Here is a 14,446-nt window from a genome sequence, read left to right on the forward strand (position 1 = left end):
CACGCATATATCCCATTAACAGCCCCTGGGCATCCAACAGCGTATTAGTTTGGAGGGGCATTACAGCGTATGACTTTTCTCTCCTTAAAAAAAAAAAAGATTCTAACAAGACGAAACAAAAGAAAAACGGTTCCCCCCTTGGGATATCCCAACAGAGTTCAGCCAAAACCACCTGAACCTCGTATATGGCACCTTTTAATGCCTATAAAAAGATAGGTCTATTTTGGAAGAACACTGCATTTGATCCTCATCACTGGACTTTCAACAGAGGTTCCACATACATCCAACCTTCACCCTAGAAGAGAACAAGGGAGACGTTACACAGAGATGCGGGCCAAAGGAGGTCTTAGAGGAGGCAAGGGAGAGGCAGGGAACAAGTGAAACGGGACAGTCCTAGTGACTACCTAGGAACTAACGTCACAGGATCAAAACCAGAGGAATGGAGAGCTGGGAGGAGGCATCTCAATGGCCAATCCATCCCAGGACAAGTGGTCAGCGAGCTTCTGTCATAGATGGAGGACCTCGGGGCAGCTAGGTGGCGCGGTGGAGAGGAGTCAGGAGGACCTGAGTTCAAATCTGGCCTCAGACCAAACACTTGACACGTACTAGCTGTGTGACCTTGGGCAAGTCACTTAACCCCAATTGCCCAAAACAAAACAAAACAAAAAAACATAGATAGAGGACCTTAGAAGATATCTAGTCCAGCCCCACAACCATTTTACAGATCAGGAAACTGAGGCCCAAAGAAATGAACTGACTTTTCCAAGGTCACATAAGCAGTAAGTTGCAGAGCCAGAACTCAAACCCAGGTCTCCTAACTCCAAATACAGTTTTATTTCCACAACACTACGGTTAGCAGCACATGTAAACAACTAATGGGGTTTTTAGTAAAATGTCTGTCAATCAAATGGTTACCTTCATTTTAAGGACTGGATAGAGAAACCCAATCACTTCCGTTAGAGTGTAAGCCTCTCTGAGGCAGGGACTGTTCTGTTTTTTGTCTGAGCTTTATAAATACATCTTCAGGAGTCTTCTGATTTCTACTCTTGACCCTGCCATATTTGATTGTCAACCAGGATACAAGCAGTTATTAAGTACCTACTGTGTGCCAGGCCCTGAGGAGACTGAGATGAAAATGAAACAGCCCTGCCTTCAGGGACCTTACATTTTATAAGTAGACAGAGAATGCATACAAGCCCCATGCCAGAGGCACCAGCAGCTGGGGCGGGCGGGGCCTCACGGACAGGCGTCCCTACAAGCTCATCTGGGTCTCAGGTCCCTCCCTTGCAAGGGGATGGGTCTGAAGCCTGTGATCACTGGAAGCGCTTCTCCCTGTGATGCACAAAACATATCCTCCAAGCTCCCTGTGCTCCAACACCCCCAGATTCTGGGTTCCAGAGGAGACACGCTCAGCCCATGCCTCAGTGAGCCCTCAAAGCTGCTCATGAATGCCAGGCTTTGGGGAATCCCTTCACAGCTGCCTTCAAAGAGTCACAGAATCTGAATCCAGTTCAACCCACACCTGAACAGGGATTCCTTCAATCAGGTCCCTGACAAGCCTCTGCTTGAACACTTCCAGGGACGGGGAGCTCACTACTCCTCAATGCAGCCTACTCTACTGTCTCGACTGAGAACAAGTTGGTTTCATTTTTTGGTGACTGACTCCCGAGTGCCTGGCACACAGCCGGTGCTCAATAAATGCTTGATAGCTGATGGACTGAGTGTAAGAGGAAACCCTGAGATTCATGCACTGGATCTCCGGGCCACTTCCCCTGCAAGAGGGCTGAGGGCACTGAGTGCTACTCCTGGCAGTGTGGATGACCCCATGTCCCTGTGGTAGGACAAGGGCCGCCTGCCTGTTGCCTGAGAGGAACAGAGGGGACCCTGGGGACCCAGCTAAGATTCTGCTCCACAGGGGGGGACGGCTAGATCCAGATCCTACCACTAGGGCCACAGAACCAGAAGGGTCCAACTCCTTCATCTGGCAAGTGAGGAAACTGAGGCCCAGGTGAAGGGACTTCTCCAAGGTCACAAAGGCAGGAAATGTGAGAGGTCGGATTTGAGCCCAGGTCCTCCGACTTTCCCGTACCACTGTCTCACTTGACAGGGCACCTGGAGGTTTTCTGTGCAACAGCTCCAGAGGCGGTATTATCTCCTATCATCGGCCAGGGCCGCCTGGCATTCGAAAGCGGAGCAGAGCTGGGATTGGAACCCAGGTCTCTGGCGTTGGGATCCAGTGACACTGACATGAAGTCAAGCTGCCGTCCTATTTCGAACCTGGTCAGGGCGTCTCCTCTGCTCTCCTCTCAATGCTGACACTAAGTCCTGGCCCCGCCTCTAAACCAGGCCTCTGACCCAGTCTGACACCACAGACCCTCTGAAGCCCAATCCTGCCTCTGATGCTCACAGCCTGCTGGGCCTCACCCCCCCCCACCCCTGTGTAAAATGAGGGGGTGGACGACATGGCCTCGGGCGGCCCTTCAAGCTCTAGATGGGGTGTCCTTGGCCCCACACCCAACAAGAATGCCCCTTCACCCAATAAGGAGGCCCTCCTAAAATCCCTCCTCCCCTTGACAGTCCTACCAAAAACCTGAACACACCCTCCCCCACCCCCAATTCATCGTGCTATGGCAGAGAAAAGGATTTGGAGTCACAGGTCCTGGGTTCAAATCCTGACTCTGGCCACCGCCTAGCTAGGGGAGCTTGGGCGGGTCCCTCACCTCCAAGGGCCTCTGCTCCTGGTCAGACGAGATCCCCTCTGAGCCTAATTCGAGGATCCTAAGGCCCCCCCCGGCCTGCCCCTTCCCTCCTCCAGGTTTCACACTCCCTCTGTGGCCAAGCCGCGGGAGCCTCAGTTTCCCGCTCCGTGAAACGAGCAGAGCCGCCTCCCCCGCGTTACCTGCTTGATAAAATACTTTGGCTGCCACTCCCGGCTGCCGGCAGCTCGCTGCTGCTCGTCCTTGCGCTGCCGGTCCTCCAGGTGCTGCTTGAATTCCGTGGCCGAGCTCATGTCGCCCAGCTTGATGGCGTCGGTCACTTGGCGCCACAGGTTCCTGCAGGCGCACGGGGTGGTCAGGCCGGGCCGGCCACCCGCCAACCTCTGTCCCCCCCAACCCGAAACCACACCTTGAGCCCTGAGGGCAGGGACCGTCGGTCTTTGGCTTAAGACTCAGTGACCAGTGTCACGGAGGCGGCCCGGAGGTCCTCGGAGGGCAGCCCCCTCGGGTCCTGGCTGCCACGCAGCCCTGTACCCACCGGACCCGCGCACGCAGCGTACCGAGCACCAGCCGCGGCCCGGGCGGCGTCTGCGCCCGACCACAGACCCGCCCGGTGTCCCGGCGGCCGCCGGGGCGGGCATCCGCTCGGACGGCGCCCGGCCCACGGCAGATGCCCAGTCCCTGCCGGACGAGTCCGGCTGCCTCAGACTCGGTGATCCCGAAGGCCCCTTCCCGTGTGAACGATGCCTCATCCTGCCTGGAATCCTAAGTGACCCGGGGGGCAGGGGCCTCGGACAGCCCCTCCCACCCACTTCACGGTGGGGGGTGAGGATCGGACCATCCCAACGGTGAAGTTTTACAGAAACGCTCTCCACCTTAACGGGGAGTGAGACGAGGACGGGAATGTCCCGCCACCTTCTCCACGCTTTAACGACTGAGAGCTGAGGTGGCCCGCCCAGGGTCACCCGGCCAGCATGGGTCAGAGGCAGGCTCCGCGGGTCTGCACTGACCGTCGCTGTTACCCGGGCCTCAGTCACCCCATCTGCAAATGGCCGGGGTGCAGACACAGCGGTGTCTGGGGTCCTTTCTACGCCTAGGTGAAGGATTGTATGAGAGTGATGCGCAGTATGGAGAGGGAGCCGGCCTCGGGGCCAGGGAGATCCGAGTTCAAATCCGGACCCTGGCATATTCTAGCTGTGCGCCTGCCCCCAAAGCAAGTCATCCGACTGCTCTGAGCCTCAGCGAACTCCTCTATAAAAGGAGGAGAACAAAAGGAAGCCGTCCGGGATTATCGCAAGGATGAAAAGAACTCATAAACGGAGAATGTTTTGCAAATGTTCACGCGCTACAGAAATGCATGATGATTAATTACTGATCATCATTGTCGCTGCTGTTGTTATAGAGTGAGCAATGAGGCACAACAAGGCGAATGGAACGGCCTTCTCCCTTCCCCAGGCTCCTCGACGGCCCGGCCGGGGCCCTAGCGACCCCAGAGGAGGCCTCCCCAGCTGCCCCACAAGTCACACACACACGGGCACATGCGCGCGTCTGCTCCTCTCACCCACCTGGACTCCATGGAGCCTTGTTTCTCAAGGGGTCGGACCTTCTTTGGGTAGACGGGCAAAGAGGCTGTGTTGACCAATTTGGTTTCTCCGTTGCTGTACGTAAACTCTAAGATGCCGTTCCATTCACCCTGGGCCTTGCACACAACGGTGTTGGTGGGCTTGTGTTTCACTTCCGCCGTGACTCTACGTTCGATCAGACACCAAAGTCAATGCACCTCCATCCCCCTCCATGGGAAGGGCCACGAGGAAGAAAGACCACAGGACCTAACCATGCTGGATTTTTTTCCAGATTCTATCACTTGCAAATCATCCCCCTCAGCCGTGCAGCTCCCATGAATAGATGACCCAAGGATCGCCCCACCAGTATTTATGCAATGTCGGGAGACTGGGAGCAAGGCTCCGCCATCTTGGGTGGAGATCCCCATGAGGATTACAGTAGGACCCAATGGGCAGATATGGAGAGGTTGTAATCTGTACCACTGGAAGGACTGCCTACTTTGATGAGAACCCAGACCGACTGAAAACCTGATGTCATTTTCCAAGCTAAGAACCTGCTATATTTTAATAACAAAAAAGAAGGTGAAAGAGAAGTCTGATCCTTTCATTAAAAAGTAATAATTCACAGTTTGGGTCAAACATGGGCTCTATTGATTATTTGTTATCAGTGTGACCTGGAGCAAATCCTTTTATCTCTCTTGGCCTAAGGTTCCTTCTGGCTCTGTTCGTATGACCTCTCTGGGCCTCAGTTTCCCTTTCAGTAAAGGGAGTGGGTTGGCTTACACGGCCTCGAAGGTCCCTACCAGTTCTAAGTCTCTGATCCTATGACTTCTCTGCCTATTTCCCTCTCTAAAATGAGGGAAATAAGGGCAGCTAGGTGGCACAGTGGATAGACCACCAGCCCTGGAGTCAGGAGGACCTGAGTTCAAATCCAGCCTCAGACACATAACATTCACTAGCTGTGCGACTCTAGACAAGTCACTTAACCCCAACAGCCTCACCAAAAAATAAGATAAAATAAAAAATAAAATAAAATGAGGGGGATGGGTTAGATGGTCTCCCTTCCAGCCCGAGAGTTATGATTCTATGCTCCTGACCAAGATCATATTGAAAAATGAGGGAAAAGATGCAGTCCACACGCCTTGGCCTCAACACACAGCCACAGATCAATGCCTCTTCTGTCTCAGCCGCCGCTCTGGATGTGAACATGAAACCTGTCTTTAAAGACTCTTAGGGACCTCTCTGACCTTTCGCTTCTTCTGCCTCTCTCCCATCATCTGCAGGAAACTCTAGATTTAAAACAAACCCATTCCCAAAGGTCCTTTCATGCTTCTCAGATCCCCTGGGGACCCAGGGCATTCCAAAGTGGCCCCGTGCAAGAGGGAGGCGGGCTCTTTCCACCAGCTGCCTGAGATTCCATCAAGAGCTGTGTGACTCATGCCTGGCACTCTCACTGAGCTCCAGGACCCCCTCCATTGCCCCAGAGGTGGGCTGACCCCCAAGCAGGGACACAGGTCCCCCCTCCCCACCAAGTTCTCCGGGAACACAATGTGAGCCTTAACTGGCTTCTGGCTCCGCACAGTCGTGTTCACTTTAACTCCACACAAAGCGAATAAATACCTTTCCGATCCAAAGGGCAGAAGCGGAAATGCACGTATATAAATAGATTTGCTTCTAGGAAGCTTTTTATAACGGGAGCAAAGAAAGACAGTAGCTTTGGTTCCTCCCCCTCCCAGTAGCAGATTTCTCTGTGTCTTTTACTTACTTATTTTTTTACACTCATGGTCCTAAAACAGAGGGAAAGATACTGCTCTTCACCTAACTTCCAGCCTCCTGGTCATTAGAAAGGGTCACACACGAAAGCCCCCAGCCCTCCCGGCTCCCCGTGAAATCTTCAGCAGCAACAACAACTAAAAAAAAACAGCTATTTCTCTTTTCTAGAGTGGTTTCCATCACAAATACTGTAGCCACCTGGCAAACGTGATTGTTTACACCCAAGAGGTCTTGCTGCATTCCCTTAACACACTGTACACTCACTGGAGGCTTGCATGATTTCACATTTGTCGTTGTACGCCCAGTGCCTGGAACGTAATAAACACTTGCCGATGAAGACCCGCAAGCTGTGACTAGTTCCTAGGGCTGCCATTCACCCTGAAATAATTCCTTTGTATTTGTTTTGTATCTATTATGAACTTACTTAATTTGTAGACCTGCCGTTTCCTCCAGGAGAACATAATTTCTCTGAGGGCTAGAATGGGTCCGTTTGGTCACTGCATCTCCAGCTAGCACCCCTAGCCTTGTCCCTGACACACATTAGCCACAAAATATGTGCTCATTAGATGGAGTTGAATTTAACTGAAATAACCACAGGGTCACTCGTGTCCGTGTAAATTATAAAAGAGTCACACAAATTGAGAACTGGTCAGGGGCTTCCAGGCCATCTAGTCTGACCTCCTTCTTTGAGGAAACTGAGTCCCAAACAGGTAAAGGATTGACCAAGGTTACAGATTTAGCAGAACAGGGATGCGAGCACGATGTCATTTGATTCCAAATCAATCAATACTTATCAAGCACCTACTATGTACCAGGCACTCTGCTAAGCTCTGAGGATACAAAAAGAGGCAAAAGACTGTCCCTGCCTTCAAGGAGCTCACAATCTAATGATATAATAACAATGAAAGTAATAATAATTATAATAATAAAAATAATAGCTAACATTTATATAGAGCTTACTAAGTACCAGACACTGTGCTAAGTGCTTTATTCTCGTCTATGCTGAACGGGAACACGTAAAGAAAAAAAAAGAACTGCTCCATATAATTTTACAAGGGAGCAATTTTCCCAAACCAGGAGGAAAGCGCCCCAAAGAGGATGACATTGATAATAACAATGGCCAGCATTTACACAGTACTTTACAGACCTCAAAGTGCTCTCTGTATTATCTAATTTGATCCTCACAACAACCCTGAAATGTGGGTTCCATTATTATTCCCATTTTACAGATGAGGAAAATGGGGTTGAGAAAGGTTATGTGACTTGCCCAAGGACACGCAGCGAACGAGGATCCGAAACAGTTATCAGGCCTTCCTGACTCCAAGTTCAACGCTCTATCCCTGGCTCCCCTGAGCGGCTTCAGGTCTCCGACCTTCACGAGCAAACGCACCGACCCAAAGCCCCTACGAAACCGCATCTCCACCCATTGAAAGTGTATTTCCCCTATCTGAAGAGCAAATGGGACTTGGCCAGTCGGGGGCAAAGCTAGGGAGGACGTGTCCTGCAACTGTCTTCTGTCCCCAAAAGTTCTTCAGAAAAGGACCCAAAGCCTCCCAATGCCTTCCTTTACAGAGGGCAGAGACTCCCTCCACCTTGCCCCGGCTGCCCCGCCTGGCTTCAGCTCCATGGAACAAGAAGACCCCACGCCAGGGGCCCTGGTCCCCCTCCTCTCCTGCCTTCTCTCCTGTCATGAGACTGTAAGCTCCTGGAGGGCAGGAGCTGTCTTTCTTTTTATTGCTTCCTTAGCATTTAGCACAGTGCCTGGCACACAGTAGGAGTTTCAATGTTTATTGGTTGCATTAGAAAAGACCAATGTTTTATCATTAAACTTTGCTGCACCATCCCTGCCAAAAAAATAGCCCCACTTTTCCCTTGACATAGAGCTGACCACGAGAAAAACCAACCACAGGCTTGGCCAGATCATGGCAAGAGCCCCTCTGTCCCTCAGGGTCCTCATTAGGACCATCAGTTCTCACCAAATGATGGTCTAGAATTGGTCTGGTCAATCGCTTCACCTGTTTGGGACTCAGTTTCCTCATCTGTCATATAAGAGGGTCAGAGTCTCAAAACCCCTGACCAGTTCTTGATCTTTTATAATTCAGATAGATGCTAGTGACCTTGGGGTTAATTCAATTCAATTCAATTTAATGGGTATGTAATGCAGGACATCATTGCCAGAAAACCTCTCCTTCCATCCCCACGATATTGCACTATGGGAACCATTAGCCCTATTTGACAGATGCGGAAATTGAGGCTCCAAGCACTTCACTGGCTTATTTGGTCACTGAGCTTCCAAGTGTTAAAAGCCAAAGGCCTTTAAGGCAGGATTCAAACCCAGGTCTCTTCTGGTGTTAGCTCCAATGCACTTTCAGCCAGCCCCTGCGGCATCTCAGAAAACAGGGGAACCTGGGCTCTAATTTCAGTGACTCCATGACCTGACCCGGAAAGCCTGTGTGCACACACACAGCCCCCACACCTGCAGCATCTCAGCAGGTGAGCCTTCAGGCTGGTGGAGAACCCTGCATAGACTGGAATAGAATGCAGCTGCCTGGGAGTGTTAAACAGCTAATCCTTATCAGACTTCCACAGGTTGGAGCAGGCATCTACGTATGTATGTATGTATGCATGCATGCAGAGGTCTGCTACAGCCTGTGGGGTCTGACAATCTCTCTCTGTGTGTCTCTCTGTCTCTTTTTTTTTTTAATAGGCATGCAGGGTTAAGTGACTTGTCCAGGGTCACACAGCTAGTCAGTGTCAAGCATCTGAGGCTGGATTTGAACTCAGGTCCTCCTGATGCCAAGGCCAGAACTCTATCCGCTGTGCCACCTAGCTGCCCCTGAAGGAGGTTTTCAAATGCAAAAAGTGCATTTAAAGTGCAAAGCACCACAAAGGAAACCAAAGACGAAGATGTCCTTTTTTCCCGTCCAAGTTCCCAGAGCCCTCGGGAGTCTGCGGACCCCAGGTAAGGTCTCTGAGGCTCCCTCCTGCTCGACCATCCTCTGATCCCAGCATGACTCCTGAGCCTCCAAGTCCCCCCTCCCCCACCAGAAGGCACGAGCTCAAATCGCGTGCCATTAATTTAAGTAAAAGAAAAGGGGGTTATTAAATCCACCACACACACACACAAATTACGATGGAAAGGACTCTGGGAAGCTGGGCGGCTCAGTGGATAGGGCGCTGGGCCTGGAGTCAGGAAGAGCTGAGTTCGAATCTAGCTTCCAACATTTACGAACTGTGTGACCTCTGCCTGCCTCAGTTTCCTCAAATGTAAAATGGGGATAATAACGGCAGCGCCTACCTCACAGATTTGTTCTGAAGATTGAATGAGATACTTGTAAAGTGCTTAGCACAGTGCCTGGCACACAGTAAGCACTTAATAAATGCTTACTCCCTTTCCTATTTCCTTCCTCCCTTCACCAGCTGAGTTTCGTTCAATCATTTCAGTCACACCCAACTCTCTAGAAACCCATTTGGAGTTTTCTTGGCAAAGACACTGGGGCGGTTTGCCATTTCCTTCTCCAGTTCATTTTACAGAAGAGGAAACTGAGGCAAACAGGGTGAAGTGACACAGCCAGGGTGTCACATGACTAGTAAATGTCTGAGGCTGGATCTGAACTCATGAAGACGAAGATGAGTCTTTGGGACACCCAGCCTGACGCTCTCTGCACCACGGCGCCATCTAGTGGCCCCCATCAACTGAGAACTGCTCAGAATGAAACAAGGGCCTGGCCTCAAAATTGGTAACCACCAATCGCCAAGCTTTCTCATCCAAAAGAATTAACTTCTTGGGTGGATTGTCTCAGATAAGACAAATTATGGACAAAGAAAAAAAAACTTTACTTTCATGTCATTTCCATAGAATAAACTCATAAAAAGCACCAAAGAGTTTATTTGATTTCCAGTTTGAAAGAAAACATTGAATTCTCCCACAGGGATGGACCGGCCAACGTGGCTGGAAAGGTGCTGGCAGCAGTGTGGACGGGGACTGGAAGACTGGCCTCAGGAAGCCCTGGGTTCGAGTGCCGCCACCTCCCCCAAGACATCTATTGCTGTGTCACCCTGGACAGTGTTCCAGGCCCTTCTCCAAGACTGTGCACTAACACAAGGCGCTGATTTGCATGAGCAGAGGGTCTCTCCTCGCCCAAAGGCCCAAACGTATGACAGGAAGCAGTTAACAATCAGGTAACTTCCCATCGAGAATATATATTAGAGTCATAGGATGTAGAAACTGGGGGGAAAAAAAACAACCACCCAGAACGATCATTTGGTCCCTTTTGTTTTACAAGTGAGGAAACTTGAGGTCTGGTCTCTGATCCTAGCATTCCCCCAGGAGCACTGGGTCTCCACTTCCTCATCTTTAAAATGAAAGCACTGGACAAGATGGCCTCAGAAGACTGGAGTCTCCTCCACAACAATCCACAGAACAGGATAACTTCTATCAGTGCCAGTGTCCTCGATTCTTGCCAGCTGATGAATATGTGAAAAGGGTATCCCAAAAGACTCACAGTTAACTAAAGAGACTTGGATATGAGAAAGGTGAAAAAAAAAAGACGGCCTTTCATGAAGGGGCTGGCAGAAATCCCTGCTAACAAGATGATTCATCTTCTCCAGTTAAATAGGAGATCACGCATCAGAATACTTACCGCAAACAATCTGATCTCAATTTCCATTCTGAGGGACTCAGCAGCATTTGGCAAACGGATGAGAAGCAATTCTTTCCTAGGCCAACTGGGATCCCAGCTTGAATGGAGCAGAGGAAGAAAGGATGGGCAGGGAGGGAGGGGACACAGGATAAAACAATGTCTGGGCCTTGGGGAAATGAGCTGGAGCCTGGCCCTTCTAGTTCTCCTACCTGTGGATTTTGCCTCCGTAGAAAGGCTTGGTGTGGAAGGTGACTAGCGCAGTGTAACCAGTCTTGGCGCAATCCATGGTGACTTTCCCGCCAAGCTCCACCCATGGGATGGTCAGAATCGAGCGGGCATATGCGCTAGGCAGCGTGAATACGTAGTCTTCCCCATAGTCCAAAAGCCGCAGAACGCCTCATGGGTGAAAACATTGAGAAGAGTTAGAAGTGGCCTCCCCAAAAGACCCAGAACTGTTATGACCCATCCATTCACATGGATGGTCAGTGCTCTCTAAAGAATAAAATTATTCTGCGGCAGCTAGGTGGCGCAGTGGATATAGCACCGGCCCTGAAGTCAGGAGGACCTGAGTTCAAATCTGACCTCAGACCAAACTCTTGACACTTACGAGCTGTGTGACCTTGGGCAAGTCACTTAACCCTGAGTGCCTCACCAAAAACAAAACAAAACAAAACAAAAAAAAGAATAAAATTGTTCAAGGATGGAGAATCTGAGGAAATACTCTTTCGCTATTTCAGGGAGCTATAATTACATCATGTGGGTATTCTCTTGATCCATGCAGATTGCAACCCATTTATGACATAGTAGTAGTAATAATAATAATGTTAATAATAACAATAATATATAGCTAGCATTTATATAGTGCTTTAAGGCTCACAAAACATTTTATATTTTCTCATAACAACCTATGAAGTAGATGCTATTTTTACCTCATTTTGCAGTTGAGAAAACTGAGGCTGAAAGTGATTAAATGACTTGCCCAGGGTCACCCAGTAACAGTTTGAGGGTGGATTCAAACTCAGGTCTTCCTAACTCAAGGTCTACTACTCCACACATTACACTACCTAACTATAAAAAATACTAAGTGGTCTTTCAGAGTTGCTATGTCTGATAAAGGGCCAGCCCTGTGGCCAGCTTGGTGGTGAGCCCCTCAGAACTCAGCTAGGCTTGTTTTAAGAAGACAGGTTGGAAAGCCCATCGCTGGGCTTTCTGCCCACTACAACCAACCCTTTAGGCCTTATCTTTCTTTTTCTTTTTCTTTTTCTTTCTTTTCTTTCCTTTTTTTTTTTTTTTTTTGGGCAATCGGGGTTAAGTAACTTGCCCAGGGTCACACCGCTAGTGAGTAGCATGTGTCTGAGGCCAGATTTGAACTCAGGTCCTCCTGACTCCAAGGCTGGAGCTCTATCCACTGTGCCACCTAGCTGCCCCTCTTTAGACCTTATCATGGTACAGAGTTCTCTCTGTTCACTCTGGGGTTTCGAAAGCTAAGCCTGCAGAGCTCCAGCAGATTCCACCAAGTCAAGAAAAAATGTCCCAAGGAAGGAGACAGAAAGAACATCTGACGTCAGCAGAGGTCACAATCGGCTGCAAAAGTAGCCCTAACCCATGTATTTCACGTTTGTCCAACCAGCCCACCCATGGCTCCAACACCAATGGCTTTCGTTAAACAACGTGATTCATTACCAGATCATAGTCTTGGAGCTGGAAGAGGCTTTAATTAGAAGAAACCATCTAGTTCAAGCAGTCAGTTTGCAATTTTACAGATGAGGAAACTGAGGCCCAGATAGGTCAAGGTAAACCACAAGGAGAAAGCAGCAGGGGTGGGGAACCTGCAGCCCCAAGGCTACATGTGGCCCTTTAGGTCCTCAAGTGCGGCCCTTTGACTGAATCCAAACTTCATAAAACAAATCCCCTTAATAAAAAGATTTGTTCTGTAAAACTGGGACTCAGTCAAAAGGCCTCACCCAAGGACCTAGGAGGTTCCCCACCCTTGAGTCAGACAAATATTAAGCACCAACCAGATACATGTGCTAATTATCACTGGAGATACAAAGATAGAAAGACCGAAGACCCTGCCCTCTAGGTGCTTACCATAGGCTAGGGACGAAGGAGGTGAGAGGAGAACAGAGAATGATGGGAAAATAAGAAAGCAAAAAAACAACATGTAGAACACGACAGGGCCAGAAGGTGACTAAAGGGGAGAAAATGCTTTTAGCTGGGCAGGATTCCAGGAAGACTTTATGAAGGGTGAAGTATCCAAGATGGCACCTGGAGTAAGAGGTGGATTCTGGAAGGCTGAGATGGGAAGGGAAGGGAAGGCAGCCCCGGCACCAGATCCTCGGAGACCCTGCCAAGTCACTGAACCCAGGCTCTGAGACCAGACCAGGCTCCTTTGCTCAGGCCATCTTCCCACCTCTCCCTCTGGAAAGGTAATCATTTCAACCCTACCACCATTTCTGGAAGGGGTATATCACACAAACCTCCCTTTTATGTGTGTCATCTTCCCGATTCAGATGTAAGCTCCTTGAGGGCAGGGGCTGTTTATTTATTATATTTATATTTATATTCCAAGCAAGGTGCATGGAATAAATCAATCAATAAATGTCCTTTCCATCCATCCATCCATCCATTCTTGGCAACCAAGCAACCTGTGCAAATACATTGAGGCGAGTGAAGGCAAGACAAGATTAGGGAACAGCTAGCAGTCCTAGCAACCCAATTTGCCTGGGATGCAGAGGATGATGTTTTTGTTTTCTTTTTATAGGTGCCAAGGATTTGGGCGTTTGGGGATTTTTTGTTGTTGTTGTCATTGTTTTTACTGTTTTGTTTCATTTGCATTTTCCTCTCCTTACCTTTTCTTCTTCCAAAACATTGTTCGTTGGGTGCGTTTGGCAACTGGAGGGATCATTTCACGCGCTACCATTTAAAGACCAGAAAGACAGTTATGCAGAAGACATAGCGTCTTCCAACTCCTTCAAGGCCATAAGAAGAGACCATAAAATTACAATGAGGGATTCAGACCACACACCAGGAATTCCTCAATGGTAGCAGGGATGGGGAACGAGCGGCCTCGAGGCCACAGGTGGCCCTCTGGGTCCTCAAGCGCACCCCTTTGACTGAATCCAAACATCCCCTTAATAAAAGGATTTGTTCCGCAAAACTTGGACACTGAAAAGACTTCAACCAACCAACCAATCAATCAGCGAGTCTTTACTCGGATACATCCTCGTCTACAGGTCTTTAAAGCAGGATCAATTCCTCTTTGCCTAAGATGACTTAAAAGTCATCCCCACCAAACTCTGGTGTTTCCGTAACAAAGGAGAAACAGGGCAGGGAGGACAACTGTCGATGACCTGTCAAAGTCTCTTCTTGACCTTTTAATTCCATCCCCGCTATGAAATGAGCTTCTTTTGGCATGTCCACACTTGACCTGCCCTCCGAGTCAGTGTGACTTAAGAGAAGGATGCATCCCTTTGGGGCCCTTTGTAAATTAAAAGGGATAAAAAATCCCTAGGATTTTACAAAAGGAATTTGACCATTAAATCACCCAGCAATAGTCTTAGTGCTTACGTACCCCCTTTTCATTATGTTTTTTTTTTAATCTGTCCTCATCTGGAACATATATAGAAAACGTATTTCAAATCACATTCATCAAAAGAACGGCAAATTAACACTCTGTCTTAACTGGCACCCATTCTGAGGAAGCTGAAAGAAGACCAATTAGTCAATCATGCCCATCTATTGTCCCGGG

The 14,446-nt window shown here is 49.3% G+C and overlaps 1 protein-coding gene across 1 annotated transcript in view; it reads right to left on the reverse strand.

The window, feature by feature from the left end:
- Positions 1 to 234: 234 nt before the first annotated feature.
- The window catches only part of LOC114050535 (oxysterol-binding protein-related protein 10-like), a 256,026-nt gene continuing 241,814 nt past the window's right edge, over positions 235 to 14,446 (reverse strand). Inside the window, exons 11-14 of the mRNA XM_027872312.1 lie at positions 10,905 to 11,091; positions 4,283 to 4,465; positions 2,900 to 3,053; positions 235 to 295 (exon numbers count right to left, since the gene is read on the reverse strand). Of these exons, the coding sequence (XP_027728113.1) occupies positions 251 to 295; positions 2,900 to 3,053; positions 4,283 to 4,465; positions 10,905 to 11,091 (569 nt within the window). The 3' untranslated portion in view covers positions 235 to 250. The remainder of the gene's footprint in view (positions 296 to 2,899; positions 3,054 to 4,282; positions 4,466 to 10,904; positions 11,092 to 14,446) is intronic.

Source organism: Vombatus ursinus, unplaced genomic scaffold (assembly GCF_900497805.2).
Source record: "Vombatus ursinus unplaced genomic scaffold, bare-nosed wombat genome assembly UNPS02014799.1, whole genome shotgun sequence".
NCBI lineage: Eukaryota > Metazoa > Chordata > Mammalia > Diprotodontia > Vombatidae > Vombatus > Vombatus ursinus.